Consider the following 22,565-nt stretch of genomic DNA (forward strand, 5'->3'; position numbering starts at 1 on the left):
ATAATTTATTTTAGCTCTATACATATAGCACAGGTTAGTGTGGGTGTATAATTAACAGTCCTGAAAAGTAAGGCTTTGTTTGGTGATCTTGCAGGTTCAAATTAAGTTGTTTTTTTTCTCAACTTCCATACATTTATCTGTTTTTCTCATCTGGAGTCTTTCCGCCAAGAACAACAAGGAGCTACAGAATGGAAATGCATCTGCACATAAGTGTCCACATATCAGTAAAGGTTGGAACACACAGACGAGCACAGGCACACACCGGCAAACTTCTTGCTGTTAGTAGCTTTCACGTATGTTAACTCATGGCTCTGTGTGGTTTTGAATACCTTTGAAATGCATATTACAGGGCTTTGTTCAAGACTTCACAAGAGAGCCACTATGAAAAAAAAAAATTATTCTGGGGTTTTGAGAAGAACAAAAAAGCACTAATGATGAAATCTTATCATGTGACACGTTGACAGTGATTGTAGTAAGGTCCTTTGAGCTATGAGTTATACAGCAGATATTTTACATAGCTATAATTAGTTACAGATAAGTGTGTTTTTATGAATACTGGATAGGAATTCTGATACTAAATTGTTTGAAACCTATAGGTGTGGCTGTTATAAATTCGTCCACAACATCACTATGTGCTTTTGAGGTAGCAAACAAACAAACAAATTAAAAATCTCTATGCTATTTGTTCATTCTTCTCTGCTGCCAGTGGCTTTACTAACATATGACCACATTTAAACTGGTGCCGTTTTTATGCCCGAATCATTCAAAGTTCGGCATTAAGTGGCTCTGAAAATGGTCAGGCACATGGATTGGACTAAAAATAATTCAGTAAGAAAGCATTCAGTGTTCAAACAAAATTTTGAAAGACTTTCCGAAACCCATGCTCAAGATCAGTAAAAAAAAACCCCAAAACAAACAAAAATCCCCACAAAAACACGATGAGAAGAAAGTCTGGCTACTTTGTCAGTGAACGCAAATTCATTGATTAAACTTCACATTAATTAATTAAACAAGAAAATGGGAAAATTAATAACCGTGAACACAAATCAGTAGATTAAATATCGCAGCTATTTCACCCGCTTCCCAGAAGCTGTGTTGTATCATTATATCAGTGACAAGAGGAGAAAAAAATGTTGTGCGAAAGGACAAAGGACCCCACGATGGAGTTTTGCAGATCCTGAGGAAACTGCCTTTGTGCCCCAAGCTGACTGTGATGTATGGCACGAGGGGGATCTGATCTCGTGGTGTTTTCTCAGAAAATAACTGAGGATGATATATGGCTCAGTCGACATGAGCTGATAATCTGTTTATTGCTTTTTAAATAAGAAAGTCATGGGGCACGCTTAAATAAAATGTTTGCAATTGACTGCTACAGTATTGACACGAGTAACGAGTTTGCAGTTCTTTGCCTGTATAGACCTAGGCGCCGGACATAACCACAGTCTTTGGCTTAGTCACTCACCTCAGCTTCCTTTCTAAGCCTTTTAATCCCAGCGTGGCTGTAAACCGCCGCTCCAACTTTGCTACTGAAAGAAGAACATGATTCCCCGGAGTCGTGATAATAATAATGAATAATAATAATGGATTGGATTTATATAGCGCTTTTCAAGGCACCCAAAGCGCTTTACAATACCACTATTCATTCACACACTGGTGGAGGCAAGCTACAGTTGTAGCCACAGCTGCCCTGGGGCAGACTGACAGAAGCGAGGCTGCCATATCGCGCCATCGGCCCCTCTGGCCAACACCAGTAGGCAAGTAGGGTAAAGTGTCTTGCCCAAGGACACAACGACCAGGACAGAGAGGCCAGGGATCGAACCGGCGACCTTCCGGTTACAGATGCGATTCCCAACCCCCTGAGCCACGGTCGTGAGCCATTTTTTACACGCTTTTCCCAGCAATCACATCATCGTGCATGCGAGAACCCAAATGCCTGATATAATCGAATCGTGAGATGGTTTTTAACCTGATAGTACACAGTCTAATTGCACCCAGGTAAGAATGTTGGTGGTAACAATCTGGGGAATTTATTTATCTTACCTCACTCCCTACATGTAAGACAGTTGTGTGACCTATCCTGAGAAATTTACCTGAGTTCATGTGTGAAAATTGTCTGTCAGAGAAAGAAGCACGCAGCACTGTTTTTATCTTGATTTTAGTCCCTAAATCAAACAGCATGTTTGTTCAAACAGCCATGTATTGAAAACTACAGCACTGTTTTTAGTTGTATTTGTGAGATGACGGTGAAAAGCTAGAAGGACTGACCATCAGCCTAACGAGAACTAGATTACCTCATTAGATCCAGTCATTAAAATCATCCTTTCTGCTTGTTCTTGCATGAGCAGGCCTCCCATTGTGGCCCAATCAGTAAGTGCTAGTGCTTTTCAGTGCATTGGATTGCCTGAAACCGAGCGGCCCAAATACCTGCCCATCCACAAAAGGGAAAGTTGTGTGCCTCCTTTCAAAGCGGCATCTGTTTCTCTCTTCTTTCCGTCTATTCTGCATGTTTGCTTTGCTCAAAGATAAAGTCTCCCAGAGCTTGACTTTTCCAGAGGCTAAACTAATTCAATTAGAAGGGACATGTTTGAGTGTAACCTAGAGTTGCACCAGTATGAACCAACATTGCGGAACAGGGCATACTGTTGTGCAGATGAGAGTCTGTCAGGCCAAACGTTCTGTGTTGATAATAATAAAGCCAACATAAATAACTAATCTCAGGCACGAACTTTGCTGTAAGAGAATTCATTTTGTTACTTGATCTTTAGGCTTGTCACTTTTTATATTTCGTACTTCACGGCGAACTTGCACTTGGTCTAGGTCTTTCTGTTGGGAATGCCATGAACAAACATGGAAAAGTGAAGAAGAGATTACATGTTTTACCCTAAGCCTCTAATTGAAAACATTTACGTGTTCTCATTCAGTAGTAAATAAAAAAAAGTGCTCAGAAAAGGCAAAGGCTTTCCTGAACCTCATTCAAAGCCTTCTTTGAAGACTCTTTAGTTTAAATCTTTGGGGTACCAGGGAAAGTTCAGTGCTTGATCCTGCTGATGCGTTACATTCACACTCTGGAATATATGGCAGCTTTGGGAATAGTGTGATATGCCTGTTTTAATTAAAGCCTGTGTGTATGCGTCTCTCATTGCTATGTAATTCTATGGACTGTATGCGAGGTGCTTTCTGTAATAGGCATATTTATGGTCCATGTGAAATAATCCATGGCTAAACTATTGGTTCTACTTAATCCCATTCATAGATGCCGTTTTTAACAGATATACCAAAAAAAGGCTGCATGCATACAGCATTCAAGCATTCCCTTTACTTTAAGAACTGAAAGACATCAACATGCGCTACTGCACATTAACTGTTGCGCTGTTTGATTGTACTACAACGTCTTAAAAAGATATATTCAAAAGTTGTATTCTTTAAATGTAAAGTGATTTTTTTATAACGCCTGCAAATCAGAAATCCAGTATCTCAAATAATAACGATCTTTCCTAAGATCAATCAAAAGATACAATACAGAAATGTCCAGCGTTTGTAAGGTATGTTCATTTATATACTCAATACATAAGTCTGTGGCTCCTTTCACACAAATACTTGCATATTTTTGAGTAATTTCAGCGCAGTGTGGGATTGAGGCAATCAGCCTGTGGCCCTGCTGAGGAGTTATTGAAGCCCAGGTTGCTTTGATTGCGACCTTCACCTTGTCTGTATTTTTATGTCAGGTGTTTCTCATCTTCCACTCGACAGCATCCCATACATTCTCTATGGGGTTCAGATCAGGGGAGTTGGCTGGACAATCCAGCTCGCACGCTCAAGACAGATGTTTTAGAAATAACACATCATGTGTTAATTTTTAACACATCTGCGTGTCTTGTTAAGGACTAAACACACGTTGTTTTGAACACCGTCACTGTGTAGCACATTTAGCACATTCTCTGTATTTAAATATTTCTACAAACTGAGCAACAGTCTAGAAGTTTTTCTCCAGGTAAGACGTTTCTAACATTGTCTCGGTTAGCTACAGTATAACAGTTGTAGCTCCTTTCTTGAATCTTCTCCTTGTGAACATCTCACAAGTTCTTCAATTGACTTTTTTTGACAATCCTCTCAAGGCTACAGTCACCCGTGTTGCTTTTGCACCTTTTCCTACCACACATTCCCTTCCAGTCAACTTTCCATTAACATGCGTCGAAACATCCGATTTACTCTGTGAGTAAACTCTATGAACAGCCAGTCTTTTCAGATGTGGTTTACCCACCTCATGGAGGGTATGGATGATTATCATCTGGACAACTGTCAGCAGTCTTCCTCATGACTGTGGTTGCATGTACATATTTTATTGAAAGAAACATGGTATTTATACTGTTTAAACAATAACGGACTCAAAATCAAAATATTCTGATACTCTGAATATATGAACATAGACAAAATTTGACAACGACTTATATTTAAGTTCCCAAATCTTATGCCATGATCACTATCCACCCCCCAAAACCACGAAAGCCTAAGAATGATGAATGAGAAGCCGTACCATAACAAATGCAAATCAAAACTAGAAATGAGAAACCAAAATAATACCAAAAAAAATATCAAAACAGGAAAAAAAAAACCCTTAAACAATACAGATGTAAATGAAGGTGCTTTTGTGATTCAATTATTTTGTTTTTATTGCATGTTTCCAGAACTTTCTTTCGTTGCCTTTACTTATTTTTACTCTTGTTCTTTGTTAAATTGTAATGAGTCATAAAATAACACAGTTGCCTCAGTTTTTAAAGAAAGTAATTCCACTGATTACAGGGACCTGTAGTTAGAAGAGGCAATCTGATTATGATAGAGGTACAACGTAAAGGCAAACAAACCAGAGAGAATAAATAAACATTTTGCAATACTGACTTCCAAAAAGCACCCTCACTTACATATATTATTATTTACTTGTTTTCTTTCCCTGGGATTAATTGCTTGTCTAGTGGTTTTGGTTTCTCATTCATAGCTTTGATTATTTTTTTGTTTATGGCTTTGATTTTCTTATTTATATATTTTCCTTTCAGACTTTTTTGTTTCAGAAATCCTTATCATGGTGCCTCAAAAAACCATTATGGTGACTTAGACAATCAAAGTGAGTAAGCCTCCATTATTTCTCCCGTATTTCGTCACAATGGTTCCTTGAATCGCTGTGATAAGGAAACACAACAAAGCTGGACATGCAGTGGGTAAAAGCAGACGTATCAGTCGATCGGAAAGACAGATATGTGAAAGTACAAACTTAGAAGTTTACTAGTTGAATAAAGAGACACACAAACTCACCAGTTGACTTAGCAACAATTCTAACAACTTGATCTCCACCGACCTGGTCTTATGAAGGTTTCTCGTATGCAGTCTTTTACTTTTACTTTCTTTGCATGTGGTATTTCTTTGTATTGTCCAGACATATGAACTTACTGTGTTTTTTCTCACTCTTTGTGCAGGGATGTGATACCACATGCTACGTATACTTACCAGGTCCAAACAATCTCCAGGCAAAGTGAGAGTGAGCCATCTCCACCTTTGGTGCATCAACTTGGGGCACCCTATTGTGGTGATGGTCGCATCCAAAGGTAACAGGCACCACGTGTATATATATATATATATATATATATATATATATATATATATATATATATATATATATATATAAAAACACCCAGCACGCCCCTGCGGGCGGTTTATCCTTCAAGCTCGGGTCCTCTACCAGAGGCCTGGGAGCTTGAGGGTCCTGCGCAGTATCTTAGCTGTTCCCAGGACTGCGCTCTTCTGGACAGAGATCTCCGATGTTGTTCCCGGGATCTGCTGGAGCCACTCACCTAGCTTGGGAGTCACCGCACCTAGTGCTCCGATTACCACGGGGACCACCGTTACCTTCACCCTCCACATCCTCTCGAGCTCTTCTCTGAGCCCTTGGTATTTCTCCAGCTTCTCGTGTTCCTTCTTCCTGATATTGCTGTCATTCGGAACCGCTACATCGATCACTACGGCCGTCTTCTTCTGTTTGTCTACCACCACTATGTCCGGTTGGTTAGCCACCACCATTTTGTCCGTCTGTATCTGGAAGTCCCACAGGATCTTAGCTCGGTCATTCTCCACCACCCTTGGGGGCATCTCCCATTTTGACCTCGGGACTTCCAGGTTATACTCGGCACAGATGTTCCTGTACACTATGCCGGCCACTTGGTTATGGCGTTCCATGTATGCCTTGCCTGCTAGCATCTTGCACCCTGCTGTTATGTGCTGGATTGTCTCTGGGGCATCTTTACACAGCCTGCACCTGGGGTCTTGCCTGGTGTGATAGACCCCAGCCTCTATGGATCTTGTGCTCAGAGCTTGTTCTTGTGCTGCCATGATTAGTGCCTCTGTGCTGTCTTTCAGTCCAGCTTTGTCCAGCCACTGGTAGGATTTCTGGATATCAGCCACCTCCTCTATCTGCCGGTGGTACATACCGTGCAGGGGCCTGTCCTTCCATGATGGTTCCTCGTCTCCCTCCTCTTTCTTGGGTTTCTGCTGCCTGAGGTATTCACTGAGCACTCGGTCAGTTGGGGCCATCTTCCCAATGTATTCTGAGATGTTCGTTGTCTCATCCTGGACTGTGGTGCTGACACTCACCAATCCCCGGCCCCCTTCCTTCCGCTTAGCGTACAGCCTCAGGGTGCTGGACTTGGGGTGAAACCCTCCATGCATGGTAAGGAGCTTTCTTGTCTTTATGTCAGTGGCTTCTATCTCCTCCTTTGGCCAGCCTATTACCCCAGCAGGGTACCTGATCACGGGTAGGGCGTACGTGTTGATGGCCCGGGTCTTGTTCTTACCATTCAGCTGACTCCTCAGGACTTGCCTGACCCTCTGCAGGTACTTGGTGGTTGCAGCTTTTCTAGCAGCCTCTTCATGGTTCCCATTCGCCTGCGGGATCCCCAAGTACTTGTAACTGTCCTCTATGTCTGCAATGTTGCCTTCTGGTAGTTCAATCCCCTCAGTTCTGACTACCTTCCCTCTCTTTGATACCATCCGACTACACTTCTCCAGTCCGAACGACATTCCAATGTCATTGCTGTATAGCCTGGTAGTGTGGATCAGTGAATCGATGTCTCGTTCACTCTTGGCATACAGCTTGATGTCATCCATGTACAGGAGGTGGCTGACAACTGCTCCGTTCCGTAGTCGGTATCCGTAGCCAGTCTTGTTAATGATTTCACTGAGGGGGTTCAGGCCTATGCAGAACAGCAGTGGGGACAAAGCATCTCCTTGGTAGATCCCGCACTTGATGGTGACTTGTGCTATGGGCTTGGAGTTGGCCTCTAGTGTTGTACGCCACATCCCCATTGAGTTCCTGATGAAGGCTCTTAGGGTCCCATTGATCTTGTACAGTTCTAGGCATTCCAGTATCCAGCTGTGGGGCATTGAGTCATAGGCCTTCTTGTAATCAATCCAGGCAGTGCACAGGTTGGTCAGTCTGGTCTTGCAGTCTCGGCTGATTGTTCTGTCTACCAGTAGCTGGTGTTTTGCGCCTCTGGTATTCTTGCCAATTCCTTTCTGTGTCCCGCTCATGTATTGACCCATGTGCCTGTTCATCTTAGCCGATATGATGCCTGACAGGAGCTTCCATGTAGTACTGAGGCAGGTTATTGGTCGGTAGTTGGAGGGGACCGGTCCCTTCTTGGGGTCCTTGGGGATCAGGACCGTCCGGCCTTCAGTTAGCCATTCCGGGTGTCTCTCGTTAACTAGCAGCTGGTTCATTTGTGCTGCCAGACGCTCGTGGAGTGCAGTCAGCTTCTTCAGCCAGTAGGCGTGAACCATGTCGGGCCCTGGTGCTGTCCAACTCTTCATACTGGAGACCCTTTCTTGGATATCTGCCACTGTGATGGTTACTGGACCCTGTTCAGGGAGGTCGCTGTGGTCTGCCCTTAGATCCTCTAGCCACTGAGCATTGCCGTTATGGGTTGCATCCTTCTCCCATATGCTCTTCCAGTATTGCTCCGTCTCCAGCCTTGGTGGTGCTGTTCTCTTATTGTTCCCTTGCCACTGAGAGTACACCTTTGCTGGTTCTGTGGAGAACAGCTGGTTTATTCTCCTGCCTTCTATCTCTCTGGTGTACCTCCTCAAGCGGCTGGCCAAGGCTGTGAGTCTTTGCTTGGCAGTTTCCAAGGCCTCAGGTATGGACAGCTTGCTGTATTTCTTAGGCACCTTATTTGTCGCACCTTTCTGCAACTCCGTTAGTTGGCTAACCTCCCTCCGTGCTACTTTGATCTTGCCCTCTAGCCTCCTTCTCCATGGAGGGTACTGCCCCTTGTCGCTGTTCAACTTGTAGCCAAGCATCTCACTGATCACTGCTGCCGTATTGTAGATCAGCTTGTTAGTGTCGGTAATCGTGGTTGTAGGTATTGCCCGTAGTGCTGCATTAACATCATCTAGCAGACCTTCTGAGGGTACTTCACGTAATCTTGGTAACCGGCTACGGGGGATCCAGGTTTCAAGCTTGGCCATGATCCTATTTTTCAGGTCAGTTCCTCTCGCACTCAACGATCCTTCTCCTATCGCACTTGGGGCTATGTACCCAATCTCGGGTGGGGGTGATGATATCGCCCCCCTGACCTGGCGTCCTGACTCCTCCTTGCCGTAGCATTTGTGTTGTACCTCGTCAATCTCTAGCTGTGAGAGCAGTCCCTTCTTTCGAATGTTGGAACACTGAGCTACTAGTTGTTTTGCCGTCATTGTGGATGTTGGGTATCGAAGAATCCATAGGTCCCTCATCCTATTCATGTAGCCCCTTCCGCCGGGGTTACTTGCGTAGTAGCATTCCAACAACGCCCTGTTTTCGTCTCTTGCCCACCGATGCCTTCTTGTTCCAGTAGCCCACTTTTCGTCAGGGTGCCCTGGTTCCTCAACACCTGACGCGGACCTTGTTGATCCGGGCGACGTCCGAGCCAGCATGCCTTCATATTTATCTGTCTCGCTCATGTATGTATATATATATATATATACACACAGGGCTGCATATAAGTGGTCCACCAGTGATGTTCTGGAGGAGGACAGACATTTGTTCAGTACTTCTCAGAATTTCTCGGAATTTCTGGGAATACGACCTTCTTTTAAAGTGGAGGAACACCAAAGTAATTGCTTATGGAGCTTGCTTCTTCGACATCTTCTGAACAAATGTCTGTCCTCCTCCAGAACATCTTATGTACTCAAACGCGCCTTCCAACTTCTTATCTGGTGTGCGTCTTTTATTTTGACAGCAAATGCGCACTGGTGAACCACTTACGTGCAGCCCTGTATATATATATGTATGTATATATATATATATATATATATATATATATATATATATATATATATATATATGTATATGTATATGTATATGTATATATATCTGTGTGTATTCTAAGCACTTGTCTCCTGCTCTTTTAGTTCCAAAGGAGAGGAATGTGACGATATGAACTTTATGAATGGGGATGGCTGTTCTAGTCAGTGCAAGAAAGAGCCATTCTTCAATTGTGTTGGTAAGTCTTGAAAATGCTCTGCTGCTATCTGATGCTCTGTCCATAGCTCTGATTTCAGTATGATAGGATGATATAGCAGCGTATGCATAACCATTTAATAGTCTTGAAATAATTCCTTGTGCAAGAAAAGTTAAAAAAACAAAAAAAACAAAAAAAAACAATAAACTGTTTCATTAGTGATCACAAATAAACTTGTTTTAATTGGCAAACGGGACATAAACACACACAATTTTATAAAGGTAGGATTTCTAGTAAAGTATTAACGCTTTAAAAAAAAATTCACATTATTATTATCTGTTTGGATTCCCATGCCTCATTATTTCACAATAAAAAGAGACTGCAGACATTTAAACAAGACTCACTTTGTGAATGAAAGGATTTGACACATCGTCTGGGTGTACTTCAAGTACTCAATGCCTATTCCAAACAAATAAAACACCAGGAGATATCATAATCACTCCAACCTCTTGTATAAAGAAAAAAAAACTAGAAATCATAACTTTTAAATAGAGAAATGTTGGGTCTTTTTTTTAACATAGTTGAAAGAGAGACATCTCCTTTTATAATTTGTTTTTTAAAATTTTATAAATAGATGAATGACTTTTTGTTCTGGGTCCCAGTAGCTGATAATCATATTTCTTCCACTCTTGTGATTCTGTGTATGTACAGTACATGGATACACATGTGTAACCCTCTGTGACGTGGCCACTTAATCCCTGTCAGATTGCTGGATGACTGAACTGGCTGTGCTGTTTTTCCACCAACTGCAGTGCTCTGGGATGCTTGCAAGTGTGTGTATGTTTGTGTGTGTTCAACACTGCTGAGGTTTTACACAGAAATCTGAGACTATAATGAAGGGACCTTCTGTCCATCTGTCTGTATGTGCAAGCAAGTGCCTGCTTGTCAACGAGTTGGATGGACAATTAACAGTAAGTATACAACAGGTCTAGGATGTTACAATCTGGAGGAGCTTTAATAGGCTATCATGATTCAGCTGGTTTAAATCTGGAACTGATGATAATCACAAGTTCTTTGCATACAAACCCACCTGCTGTTACAATCCAGTTGGATTTTAAGTCAGATTTCACTCTTTTGTCTGTTTGTGCCCACAATCAGAATAATAATTTTAAAAAAATCTCAAAGGCACCCAGTCACAATCTTTTTTTAATTTAATCTAACTAAGTTTAATTTCTATCAAACTCTAATACTAAAGCACACCCCTTCTGACCTTTTTTTCATTCTATTCCTTGTCTCTTTAGCTCACATTCTACCTATTATTCCTCTACCATTCACAATCACTGTTTGAACTTCCTCTTGTCTCAGTCTTACTGCTCCCCTTCTTCCTCGCCTCTGTTGCTGCTGAGTGAGTGGCAGGAGACTTATTCTATATGCCCCCTCAGTAGCCCCTCGTTTTACCATTGCCAGAGCACAGAACTGACTTGAGCTTTTGGCTGTGCTGTAGATGGGTGGAATTTCGAGGAGAAGGCCCTGGCCAACTTGGCACAGAGTGCCGCCTTTCCCCCCAACTGGAACCCCACCGGCTGATGCTGCTTTAGCTGAGACTTGAGACCAGTGAGGCCCAGGCAAACCTCCCTGCTCAGTTCCCCTCTCCTCCACTCCATAAGTTTTCAGTTCCAGCCCCAAACTCCGGGTGGGATGTCTGGAAAAAATACTGCTGTATCTTACTCTACCCATTGACCTTACCCCACTCCACCCCCTCCGCTTTCTGTGCTTGTCTGTTTTGCTCTCTTTCTCTTTTATTCTTTCTTAATATTTTTTGCCCCTTCTGCCCTTATACATCTATATACGCCTTATAATTTGATTCTTACTCCTTTTATCCCTTACATTCATCTCTTGCCTTTATCTGATCTCCTTTCTCTACTCATTCCAAATGAGGACATGCTCAACAAGAGAGATGGGTGGCGGTGAGAGATATGTTTAAGATGAACCACGCTGATATCTTTGATGCACTCAGTCCTTCTGTTTAAGAAGTTATTTTTATCGTACAGATAACTTATTTGAAGTGTGTTGTGTTTTCAAATGCAGAGGAGCCAAGCATGTGCTACTACTATGACGGTGATGGGGTATGCGAGGATTTTGAGCGAGAGACAGGTGTGAGAGACTGTGGCCTCTATACCCCCAGTGGTTTCCTGGACCAGTGGGCTTCCTCTATTGAAGTTTCCCATGAAGAAAAGCCCTATTGTTCTGGTGAAGTTGCTGCTGGATATCCCGCTGTGACTAAGGTAAGGCCAGACCTGTCTTCTCCTACCAATACCAGTTAAAGTTACCATCATTTAACAAAATTGCTTAACTTAATTTGTCACACCAGAGGTTAACATATATTTTAAATATATTAAGATTATAAATATTGTATCATGCAATCAATCATAAAAAAGAGGTCTTTGAATCTATGATTCTTATGACTGTTGCTTCCTTATTCACACTGTTAAATTCACACAGTGCAGAAGACTCTGCAACACTTAAAAAAAAAAAAAAAAAAAAAAAAAAGCGAAATAGCTTTTTTTGGCAGCTAATTGGTAATATCGGGACTTTTAATTAGATGTCTCCCAAATTGCATGTACAGGTTTTCTGCTCTCACTGGAGTAATGCTTATAGAAGAAGCATACAAAGCTTTACTTAAGGCTGCTTGCTGCCTTGATGTGTTTCTTTAGAGGCAGGAAAGGGGCTGACTACCTAAATAGAATGATTTACTTTATGGGGGCTTGTCCCCCCTAAACGGAGGTCGGTCCTTACAGTGTGTGCATACAGACATGTGTCCTCACAACATAAGTGATACAAGCACACACACACAAAGCTTCGGACACACACAAATGCATTAGCCTCAATCCTACTTAATCCCCTTCCCCTAATATGGATGATGAAAGATAAGACATGTTGTTGATGTATGTTCTCTCTTTTTTTAAGCCATATTTTATTTTTTGAGGTAATTATTCTGTCATTTTCTCACAAAAAACATTCAGCTAGTAGGTAAGTTGCACTGGTGACATCACTTTATTGTTAAATGCTATAGTGATAAATATACTTTACACTTTGCTTTGTCCTGAAAGACTTTACACCTCTACACAAACTGTGCTGTCTCTTCTGAGGTGTATAATGCTGGAAGTGTGTGTTGTTGGTAGAGCTTGTTCCTACTGCTGATGATGCATTTTTACAAAGCCAATGAACTAGTTTTTCCTGAACAGCTGTGTTAAGGTGCCTTGCTCAAACAGGGATAGGAGATTAACCATCACTTAACTGACAGTTAATGCATTTGATATTTGTATTGCACAACCTCTGTTTGAGTATTAAAAAACAAAACAAAACAAAAAAAAAGAGTTTGTTCCAACCAACAACATTGCAGCTGTTTTACTTTCTGAGGGAAACGAGACACCAGTGGAACATGTCCATATAACCATAGAGGAAGGATTTCTACTGTGAAGGACACATTGTTCATTCAAAAAACACTTCTACTGTGAAGAACAAACTGTTCCCCAAGGGTTATATGTGATGACATCACCTCATTATAAGGCCACTGAAATGCAAGCGCCTATGCATGTGTGGAAAATATGCAAACACAGGTTAACAAAACACAACGATCTTGTCGCTGTCTGTCTCTGCTCTGTCCATCTCTCCCTCACATAGTCTTATTTATACAATGAGCTGAAAATCATATATATTCAAATCACCAGTGTTTATGTAAATTGATTTATTTTTCAACTTTTCAACACATCAAAATTTTCTCAAATTGTATTTTAACTTTAAATGAAACTGATTATTCTGTGTTCTTCTGGCTTTAAGCATAAGTGCAGTAACAGTTAAAATATATGATTGCAAATAGGGGTTGAACAAAAAAGAAAGATAACATATCTTGGCTTCCAATAACTGAGTTAAAATCCTCTCCAGGCTGTTCTCCTAAACAGCTGTGCAATTGAACGTGTGTGTGGCATTGCTGACTGCACTGGAGGCTCATGCCTCAGATGAAGCATGTAAAGACTGGTTGTGAAGATGAAGACCAGGCAGTAGGTCTGTCTTTGTTCATACAGTTTAAATGTGACCATGTTAGAACAACACGTAATGCAACGCAGTCACCAGTTGCAAAACACTGACTTTGAAGATTTTACCTATTTCGAAGGAACTTTCGCCAGTGTCCAGCCATTTGGTATTTTAATTGCTGTTTTTGCTCGTAATTGTCCTTAATGGCAAACAACAATTTATCATAGAGTGCATTAGTCATTCTTCAGACATCTGGATCTAATTCCTTATCTTCTAGTTTCGAACTTTCCTGAGTGCCTTGGAAAGCCTTTTTAGTCAAAAAACAGTTGTGGTAGTTCTGCCAAGTTCCAGGTAGCTTTAAGATGATGGTGATCAATGTGAAAAGTTAAACAATTGCAAATCAGTTCTATGAATTCAATTTTACCATTACACTAAAGGTTGACTCCTTCCTGTAGTAGTTCTAGCACTCCCATTACGTTGTAATTATTTCTGAAAGGCAATGAGCCTTCATTTTGTAGAACAGAGTGATGTTACAGGGAGTCAGATCTGCTGAGCAAGGCAAGTGGTGAGCCACAATTGTGTTTGTGTGGTCAAGAAAACTTCTTTTTGCTGTTACATGGTAGACCATAACACGTGCTACAGTGCAGGTTCTTTCAGCCAAAATGTTCAGTTTTGGACATACCAGGATGTTAATGTCTGCAGCCCTGACGGTGTGGACCAATAATAGCATGTTACTGATAGTGTTCCTGGTGTGATATGTCTTGTTTTCATTAAAAGCTTATAGGCTATTCCAGTGAACACTGCTGTTTGATCACTGGGTCACGGAGCCAACTATAGTCACCAGTTGTAATCATCAAGATGAAGGCTGGGTCAGTTTTACTAAAGAATTTCTTTGCTTTAAGCATAAGTTTGCAAATTGCAAATGTGCACATAACAATTTTCAAATCTGGACTTTAAGGGCATGATCAAAAAGGTTTTCGAAGTGCTGGAAACTGTGTCAATTTGTTTTCCTTTCTCTTGAGAGACAGAAAAACAAGAGAAGATGTTAGGCCAGTCATTGTTTGCTTTATCTGAATCTACTATTACACTGTAAACTGACACATATGGAGGTGAGTCACAGTGTATCTGGGTTCAATACTGTGCCTGAAAGGAAACTTTAATGCCCTTTAAAAATAAATTCCAGTGAAAGTTAAGAGGATTTAAACTATTCCAACTAGTAGAAATGGCTAAAGTTACCTCGCTTACACAGATGCAAATAAAAACAGTGATTTGCTAATCTCGTAAACCCATATTTTATTCATAATAGGACATATTTAGCATTTAAACAGAGTCATTTTACAATTTCATGAAAAATATTTGCTCAGTTTGAATGTGACATCACCTGGCTCTCTTGTAATGTCTGAAAAACATAAATTGGGACAGGGGAACAAAAACTGAAAAAGTAAGTAGTACTAAAGACGATTTCTGTCTCTGGCTGGAATTGAATCATGGGAGAAGCCCCCACCTCAAAAAATGACCCAAGACTTTTGAGCAACTAGAATCCAATATCAGATAACAACAGGACAACATTCCTCTCTGAGTCCAGCAGCTGGTCTTCTCAGTCCCCAGATGTTTACAGAGTGTTGTTAAAAGGAGCGGGGGTGCTACATAGTGGTAAACAACACCCTGTCTTAAGTTTTTTGAAATGTGTTGCTGCCAACAAATTTAGCTAACATTTTCTAATAAAGTGGTAAAACTTCTCAGTTTAAACATTTGCTATGTTTTCTGTCTTCTATTGTAAATAAAATATGGTTTTAAGAGATTTGCAAATCATTGCATTTATATTTCATACAGCGTCCCAACTTTTTTTGGAACTGGGTTTGTAAATGTGCTTGTTGCTACTCATGTCTAGTTGTAAGAGCTTAAAATTGTTTTTTTTTTTCTAATTTATTTTTATTTTTCTTGCTTTTTGAAGTCACTAAAGTATACATGTCTTTTTAAGAAACAAGTACGAAGAGCATTCATTGACCGTGAATAATAATATAAGCTACAGTGGCCACTAAACACTTACTCTCTTTTTCATTCATCCAATCTTTGTACACTTCGTTGTACACCACACTGAAGTTGGGTTTCTCTCAAATAAGTAGAAAGATTCTTATGCACGACCTGATCACAAATAGAGATACAACAGCAGCCTTCCCTTCCTGTTGCGGACCTTCTATTTAGGATAACATTTTGATCTCAGTCAACCACACTCCGGAGACAATGCCATTACCATGACACAAAGCCAAAATAACTTCTCTGCTGGAGTTAGTGTCTGGTTAACCACTAGCATTTATCCCATAATATGTACCATGCCTCTTGGTGTACTGGTCTGTGTGTGTGTGTGTCTATGTGTGAAAGTGAGAAAAGTTGCAAACTGAGGCCCAGAAAGAGGTTAAGTTAAAAAGGAGTATGCAAAGAAAAGCACTACAGAGTCCAGGGACACAACGAGACATCTAAACATCTCAATTCAGTGGAATTCAATTTGATTTATATAGCACCAATTCACAACAACAGTTGCATTACGGCACTTTGTATTGGAAAATTGTAAAGTAAAGACCCTATAATATTAAAGAGAAACCCCAACATTGACCAACAACACAACCCTGTATAAGCAAACACTTGGTGAGAGTGGGAAGGAAAACCTCGCTTTTAACAGGAAGAAACTTTCAGCAGAACCAGGTGCAGGGATGGAGAGCCATCTCCTGTGGACACTTGGCAGTGAGGGGAAAGTAATAAGAACAGAGAGAGACAGGAGAAAAGGCAAATCAAGAGACAGAGTTTAATAATCGCTAATGATTAAATACAGTAGTGGTGTATAAACACACATGGGGTGACTTCACCAGTTGTCTTATGCGTCATCCGTCTCCACTGTTCTTTCCAAAAACACTGTGCAAGTAATCCTGTGCTAGCTGCATTCATTAAGGTTTTGTTGTATAAAGTAATGCAAGGTCATGCCTTTTTAATGGTCAAATAAGTCTTTGAAAATTCATTTCAATTCTTTGTCAATTAATTCAGCATACCGAGGACATAACAAGAGTGGTGAAAGGTGGTCAACTTGAGTGTGTGTTCAAATGAAATGGATGGCACAGGCAATATATAATCAATCAGAAACATGGATATGTCTAAAGTGAGCAGAGTGGCTGGTTTTACAAAGGAGAAAAAAAAGTATCAAGAGATCAAACACATAAAAGCTAAAAGCAAGACAGCTGCTGCGGACAAATTAGCACCGTGAGTGTGCATAATAGGAAAAACGCAATGTTGCAGTTTAACATGAAAAGCATTCAGTTTAAGTGTTTTTGTCAGTAACACCAGAAAAGTGGCAAAATATAAGTATAGCCCAGGCTGTGTGAAGCTAAGAAAGAAAGACAGAAAAAATAACGACAATGCAAGCTGACAGACTTGTCAATATCACAACTGTACTGTAAAGAGATGGGCAAATCACTCAGATTACAGTTGTTATTCAGGTCTTATACCAGTGGTGTAATACCTGAGTAAATAAGAGCAAGTAAATAACTTAAATAAATAAACAGGGTTCAGAAATAGTCTGAGCCTGCAATCAAATTATGTTCACAAGTATAACAGTATAAATATAAAATACACTGTTATACCTGTATTTTTACTAATGAATTCTAGTTATGCTGTATAATAAAATTAATGTTCTAGGATTGTTTATCAGTATCCTTAATTAATCTCAAATGGAGAGACTGATTTGTTAAAGTTACTCAAAGTATAAATATGAAAGACAGAAAATTATAAACTCTCTATAAAAAAATAATTATAAATAAGGTGCTCCATTTCAGGTAATTATTTGCTGTCTAAAAACAACATGTCTTACTGATGCTCATCAGGAACGACAAAGAACAACAATCTTCAGACCCTCTTTGTATTCTTGCACTGAGATCTGATGGATCTGGTGACCCTACGCTCCTGAGAATACGTCTCTAAGCTCAAACATAAGCAACTATGGAGCGGGGTTGGTCTGCATAAATTACCATGGCTATCCAATCTGGTAAGAAGCGAGCCGCCTCTGTAATACAGAAAACCCAGGGTTAAATCTTAAGTTGTTTTTTTTTAGTTAAGTTAACTTGATAAACCCAAATCCCAAACTGTAGTGCATGCCTCTTATTCAGGACAATCCTAAAGTGTAATGAACTCTGTGTGTTTATGGGTATTTGTTGCTGTTGGGGGTAGGGGAAGTAGATAGCACATCATTTCCTTCAGATCTAGTAAACAACTGCTGTATTGGCTTTGTGTATCAGGTCTGTTTGATGTCTAAAGACTGTGTTGATTCTGTGGGAGAGAGAGCAAGGCGGGCAACAGTGATTGGTATCTTTATGGATGCAAGGAAGCAGCAACAGCACAAGACGGCACTTGAGCAGAAAGAGAAAGATATCGCATATCTGCACGATTCTCAAATGCTGTGCACTGGTCTAAGAGAGAGACGGTGTGTGTGTGTTTTTGTGTTTAGGAGGTGTATACAGATATATTGTATACTTTTGCTGTATCATAATCATCTTCATACACCAGTGCAAAACCAAAGAGAAAGATGAATGACGCTCCAACATGGAACCACTAGGAGTAATTCTTCAACACGAAAATGAATGGTGCAAAGAGTCATTAACACAATCTACCAGTTTGAATAAAATACAGCAGTTTAGTGGCCTGTGCTCCTCCTTATACAATGCAAATGTGATATTTATCTGACTGATACACGTTTTGTTTTCGGTGATAAAGTCTTTGAATTCTTGCACTACCCTGTTTAGTTATGTACTATTGTAGAGGCTTTTTGGATTTGAATGAAAGAGTGGTTACATTAAAAATGAAGGAAATTATATATGAAGATAATTGCCTAAATTACAGATGAAATAATGTAAGGTGGCAGAAACTCAAATGACAAATGACAGATGGCGTTTAAGGTTATAAATGGGGGTAAAATAATCTGGAAATTAACTCAGCCAAAAGTCATACTGCATTCAAAAGAAAATACATAAACGAATAAAAACAATTCTTTTGAAAGCTGAAAATGGTCCAACACCACTCTTACTGGCCATTCCCACATTAAAATGTCCTCAAAAGAATAGTTCAATCCAATCAAAATACCACTAGAAAGTGCATGAAGTTAACATTAATGGCAAAATAAAACATAAAAATGTCATTATTATCATTATTGTTGCTATTAACTTTTTAGCCAGGTTGAATAGTTGTGTGTGTGTGTGTGTGTGTGTTGTCATATTGTGAACCTAATGCAACATTTGTAGACATCAAATATAGTATACCTGTACAATGACATAACTTCAAGCTTATGTAAATGATTCAGAGACAAGACAGAAACACCTCGGCAAACACACACACACACACACCACATACACACGCACACATAGTGCCGACTCCATATCAGAATTATAGGGCAGGTCCATAGGGGCCTTAAATGTACTACTGCTCTCTTTGTGGAGCAGAACATAATGTTCCCCCGCTACCACACTGTGGAATATGGTGAGCCAGCTCTACTTGCTCTAGGGGAAATGGAGCTGAGAATTGGCCCTAGCAACTGACCTTTGTCTGTGCGTGTGTGTGTGTGTGTGTGTGTGTGTACCCAAGTGTGCCTCCATTCATGTGTACAGCTTCCCTGTCTTCGTGTACATGTGTGCAAATAACTTTGTGTTTGTGTAGGTGCATTTCGACTTTCAGCTTAAAAAAAAGGCAAACCAGGTGATTTCTTCAGAGAGTGCTGCTGCCCAGGTAATCTCTGATGCAACTCCCAGGAACCTCTTGAGAACACTAATCTTAATTATACATAAGCACCAGAAGGGATAACATTTTACATCTCATGTTGCAAGAAGCTGCTTATATACAAAGTTCGCCCATCTTGAGAAAGATGTAAAACAAACATATGTGGACGAGGTTTGGATTAAATAACCCCTACCACATTCATCTTTGCGTAAATGCTTTAGAGGGAAGCAAGAGGGAGAAGGAGGCACTGTAAAAGAACTTAATTCTGTCTAGTAAAACCAGGAAACAATAACTGGCCCCGTTCTGTCCTCCCAAAAAAAGCATGCAGCATGTGTTTGTGCACTTAAGTGGAGGATACATGCATACTGTATACAGGCTACTGCAGCGCATACATACATGTTTACATATTCCTTCCTCTTCATATACATGCAAACAAATACACTGGCAAACTTACACCTACTGCTACACTAGCTAAAACACACACACACACACACACACACACACACACACATAGAATACCCACAAAAACAGAAGTTCATACAGTAGCTGAGCTGTTGCTTTCACCAGTTCAGGAAGGCCAATCTGGCACGGTGTCTTTCACCAACATGCCCCACAAACCACACAGTCCTCATCAGGCAGGGTGCCAGTGACATAAGCGTGCGGTATCATTAAAAAGAAACCTCTGGGGTGGCATTTTTTCCCTCCCTTTTACTTTTCCAGCTTCAGTTATTATTGTGGTTCCAGCATGTGGAAACCTCATTGAAGATGGTGATTTTTTTTATGGCACTGATGACCCCCGCATAACATTTTCAAGCTGTTAATATGCAGGGTTTTAGCACAGTTTTATTATACAGAGGGGTCTATAACTGAGGGACATTCTCCTCAGGCCCATCTGTTTTCAACTTGCTGGCATTGTATGCTCAACAATCCATATACATTAGTTTGTGGTCTATGCTCCCTACCACCCAATCACTGCATCATTGCACCACTTACTAACTTTTACAGCCCCACTCTCAGTAGGCTATGGAAGTTACATATTATTAGCCTTGGACCAATGGGACGGTGAGCTTCAGTAGGTATGGGTGACAGGACATTACCTCACACACCAGGCTCTCACCAGCATTCCAGTAAACCCTGGGATGGTGCTTGGAAAGGCATACTAGTTTCTCTCTGTTTCTCTTTCTCTCTGTTGTCACAAATGCCTCACAGATGCTGACTTCTGCTTCCAATGTGCAGACTTAAAATAAAATTAAAAAAACAATGATATGATGGTGCAGTAGCTGCAGGGGTTAGCATCAGGAAACGGATCCTGGGTTTGAATCCGCTGACCAGCTGGGGTCTTCTTTGTGGAGTCTTCATAATGTTGTGTCTGCCTGTATTTCTGTATGTCTTTGGGTACTCTAGTTTATACTCATAGTACAATAACATGCATTTTAGGTTAACTGGTGATTCTGAAATGGTCGTAGGTATGGATGTGAGTGTGAATGGTAGTCTGTTTGTGTTGGCCCTGTGACAGAATGGCAATCAGGCCACTGTGTACCACATCTTTTGCCTCATGACAGATGGAAGAAGCTCCAGTAACCTAGTAACTCTAAACCGGATAACTGGTGAAGAAATTGGATATACACATGGATGGATGGGCTTTTTGGAAGGAAGCTAAGACAAACTAGTGTAGAACAAGGCGGTGTGAGTAATTAAATATATTTTTTCAAAAGTTCTCTTGGTGAGGCTGTGGCTGCAGTGGCTCATCTACCAATTTGGAGGGTCAATACACCCCTGACTCCTCCACTCCACATGCTGAAGTATTCTTGGGTAAGATACCGAACCCCAACTTAACCCGGATCCATCCACTGAAGTGTGAGTGACTCTGTGAATCTTAGACAGCACTTATACATAGATAAAAGCACTATATGAATATATGTGATTGCATGGGTGAGGAAGTAGAAAATGCTTTAAGTGCTGAATTGAGTAAAATGGTGCTATATAAGTACCAGTCCTTTTACCAAAAATGTCATCCGAGTCTGAAATTTTTCCAAATATAGAAAAATGCAAAACAATTTGAAGCCTTGTCCACATCAATATGAATATTCTGATAAAAGTAGCTTTTTGTATACATCCACATGTAAACCCCTTCCAGGGGGAAGATTTGCCGAAAGTCCATTTCTGAGTTTACATGTGGAAAACAAAGATGCTGTCTAGCAATGTTAATGTGTTAAAGTTTTTTTTTTTTTTTTTTTTACATCAGTCTCCGACATAGCAAAATTGGTATGGCCCAGATCTGGCCCACACAATGTGCTTACACATGGCCCACATACCGCAAAGAATGACGACCCTTTGGTGGACCAGATCTGGTTTGCCAGATGTGGCCCACACATGGGCCAGCACAAGGCCAGTTGCAGACACACTGCTGGCCCTGTGCTGGCCCAAAACAGTTTCAGCTCTGGCCCCAGATGTCACCCTACTGTGTACCTTAATCAAGCCATGTAATAACAACATGTGCCGGAATATGATAGCACAAATGAAACATGACAAAACTTTGTTCAGACAGTGAATGGACTGATTCTTACATAGCGCTTTTCTACTCTCCCAGATTACTCATAGTGCTCTATACAACATGCCATTCACACACTTTCTCTAAACTGAGTGCTTACTAACTACTTTCATACACATTCACAATCTTTACATACAGCCTGGAGGAACCCACGGATCGAACCAGTAACCTTCCAATCATTAGATGACCCGCTCTACCTCCTGAGTTACGGCCACCCGGTGGTAAATATAAGTAAACCCTCACTAGGTTTTAGATAAAGTGTACACTCACAAAACTGTCAAACCTGCATTTGAAACGTTGGCTACCATAGCAGTATAGTATCATGACATTTGGCCTTTCTAACTGAAATAGGAAAATAGGAACATAAATAGTACCATCATTGCCAGACCTGGCCTACATCTGGTTGACATACACCCCGCCATGACACCAGTCAGTCAGAGGTGCCAGATTGATGCTGGATCCGGGCCAGACCTGTTTTCTATGAGCCTGGGCCACATAAACCAAACCACAATCGGGCCAGATGTGGCATGCCATCACATAAACAGTGCCATCTACACCAGGCCTGGCCCATATCTGGTTGACATACACCCTGCCATGAAACCAGTCATTCAGAAGTGCCAGCTTATTACCGGATCCGGGCCAGGCCTGTTTTCTATGAGCCTTGGCCAGCTAAACCAAACCACAATTGGGCCAGATGTGGCATGCCATCATACAAACAGTGCCATCTACGCCAGGCCTTG

At 40.8% G+C, this 22,565-nt stretch overlaps 1 protein-coding gene across 2 annotated transcripts in view; it reads left to right on the plus strand.

The window, feature by feature from the left end:
* Positions 1 to 22,565, plus strand: part of pappaa (pregnancy-associated plasma protein A, pappalysin 1a) — a 104,212-nt gene that overhangs the window by 33,359 nt on the left and 48,288 nt on the right. For both annotated transcript variants that reach the window (XM_085279737.1, XM_085279738.1), the window contains exons 8-10: positions 5,469 to 5,597; positions 9,436 to 9,527; positions 11,574 to 11,770. In XM_085279737.1, coding sequence (XP_085135863.1) covers positions 5,469 to 5,597; positions 9,436 to 9,527; positions 11,574 to 11,770 — 418 coding nt within the window. The remainder of the gene's footprint in view (positions 1 to 5,468; positions 5,598 to 9,435; positions 9,528 to 11,573; positions 11,771 to 22,565) is intronic.

The sequence above is a fragment of the Mchenga conophoros genome, linkage group LG7, assembly GCF_057382185.1.
Source record: "Mchenga conophoros isolate Kocher_MC1m ecotype Shallow Benthic linkage group LG7, M_conophoros_male_GT1.1, whole genome shotgun sequence".
In the NCBI taxonomy this organism is placed as follows: domain Eukaryota; kingdom Metazoa; phylum Chordata; class Actinopteri; order Cichliformes; family Cichlidae; genus Mchenga; species Mchenga conophoros.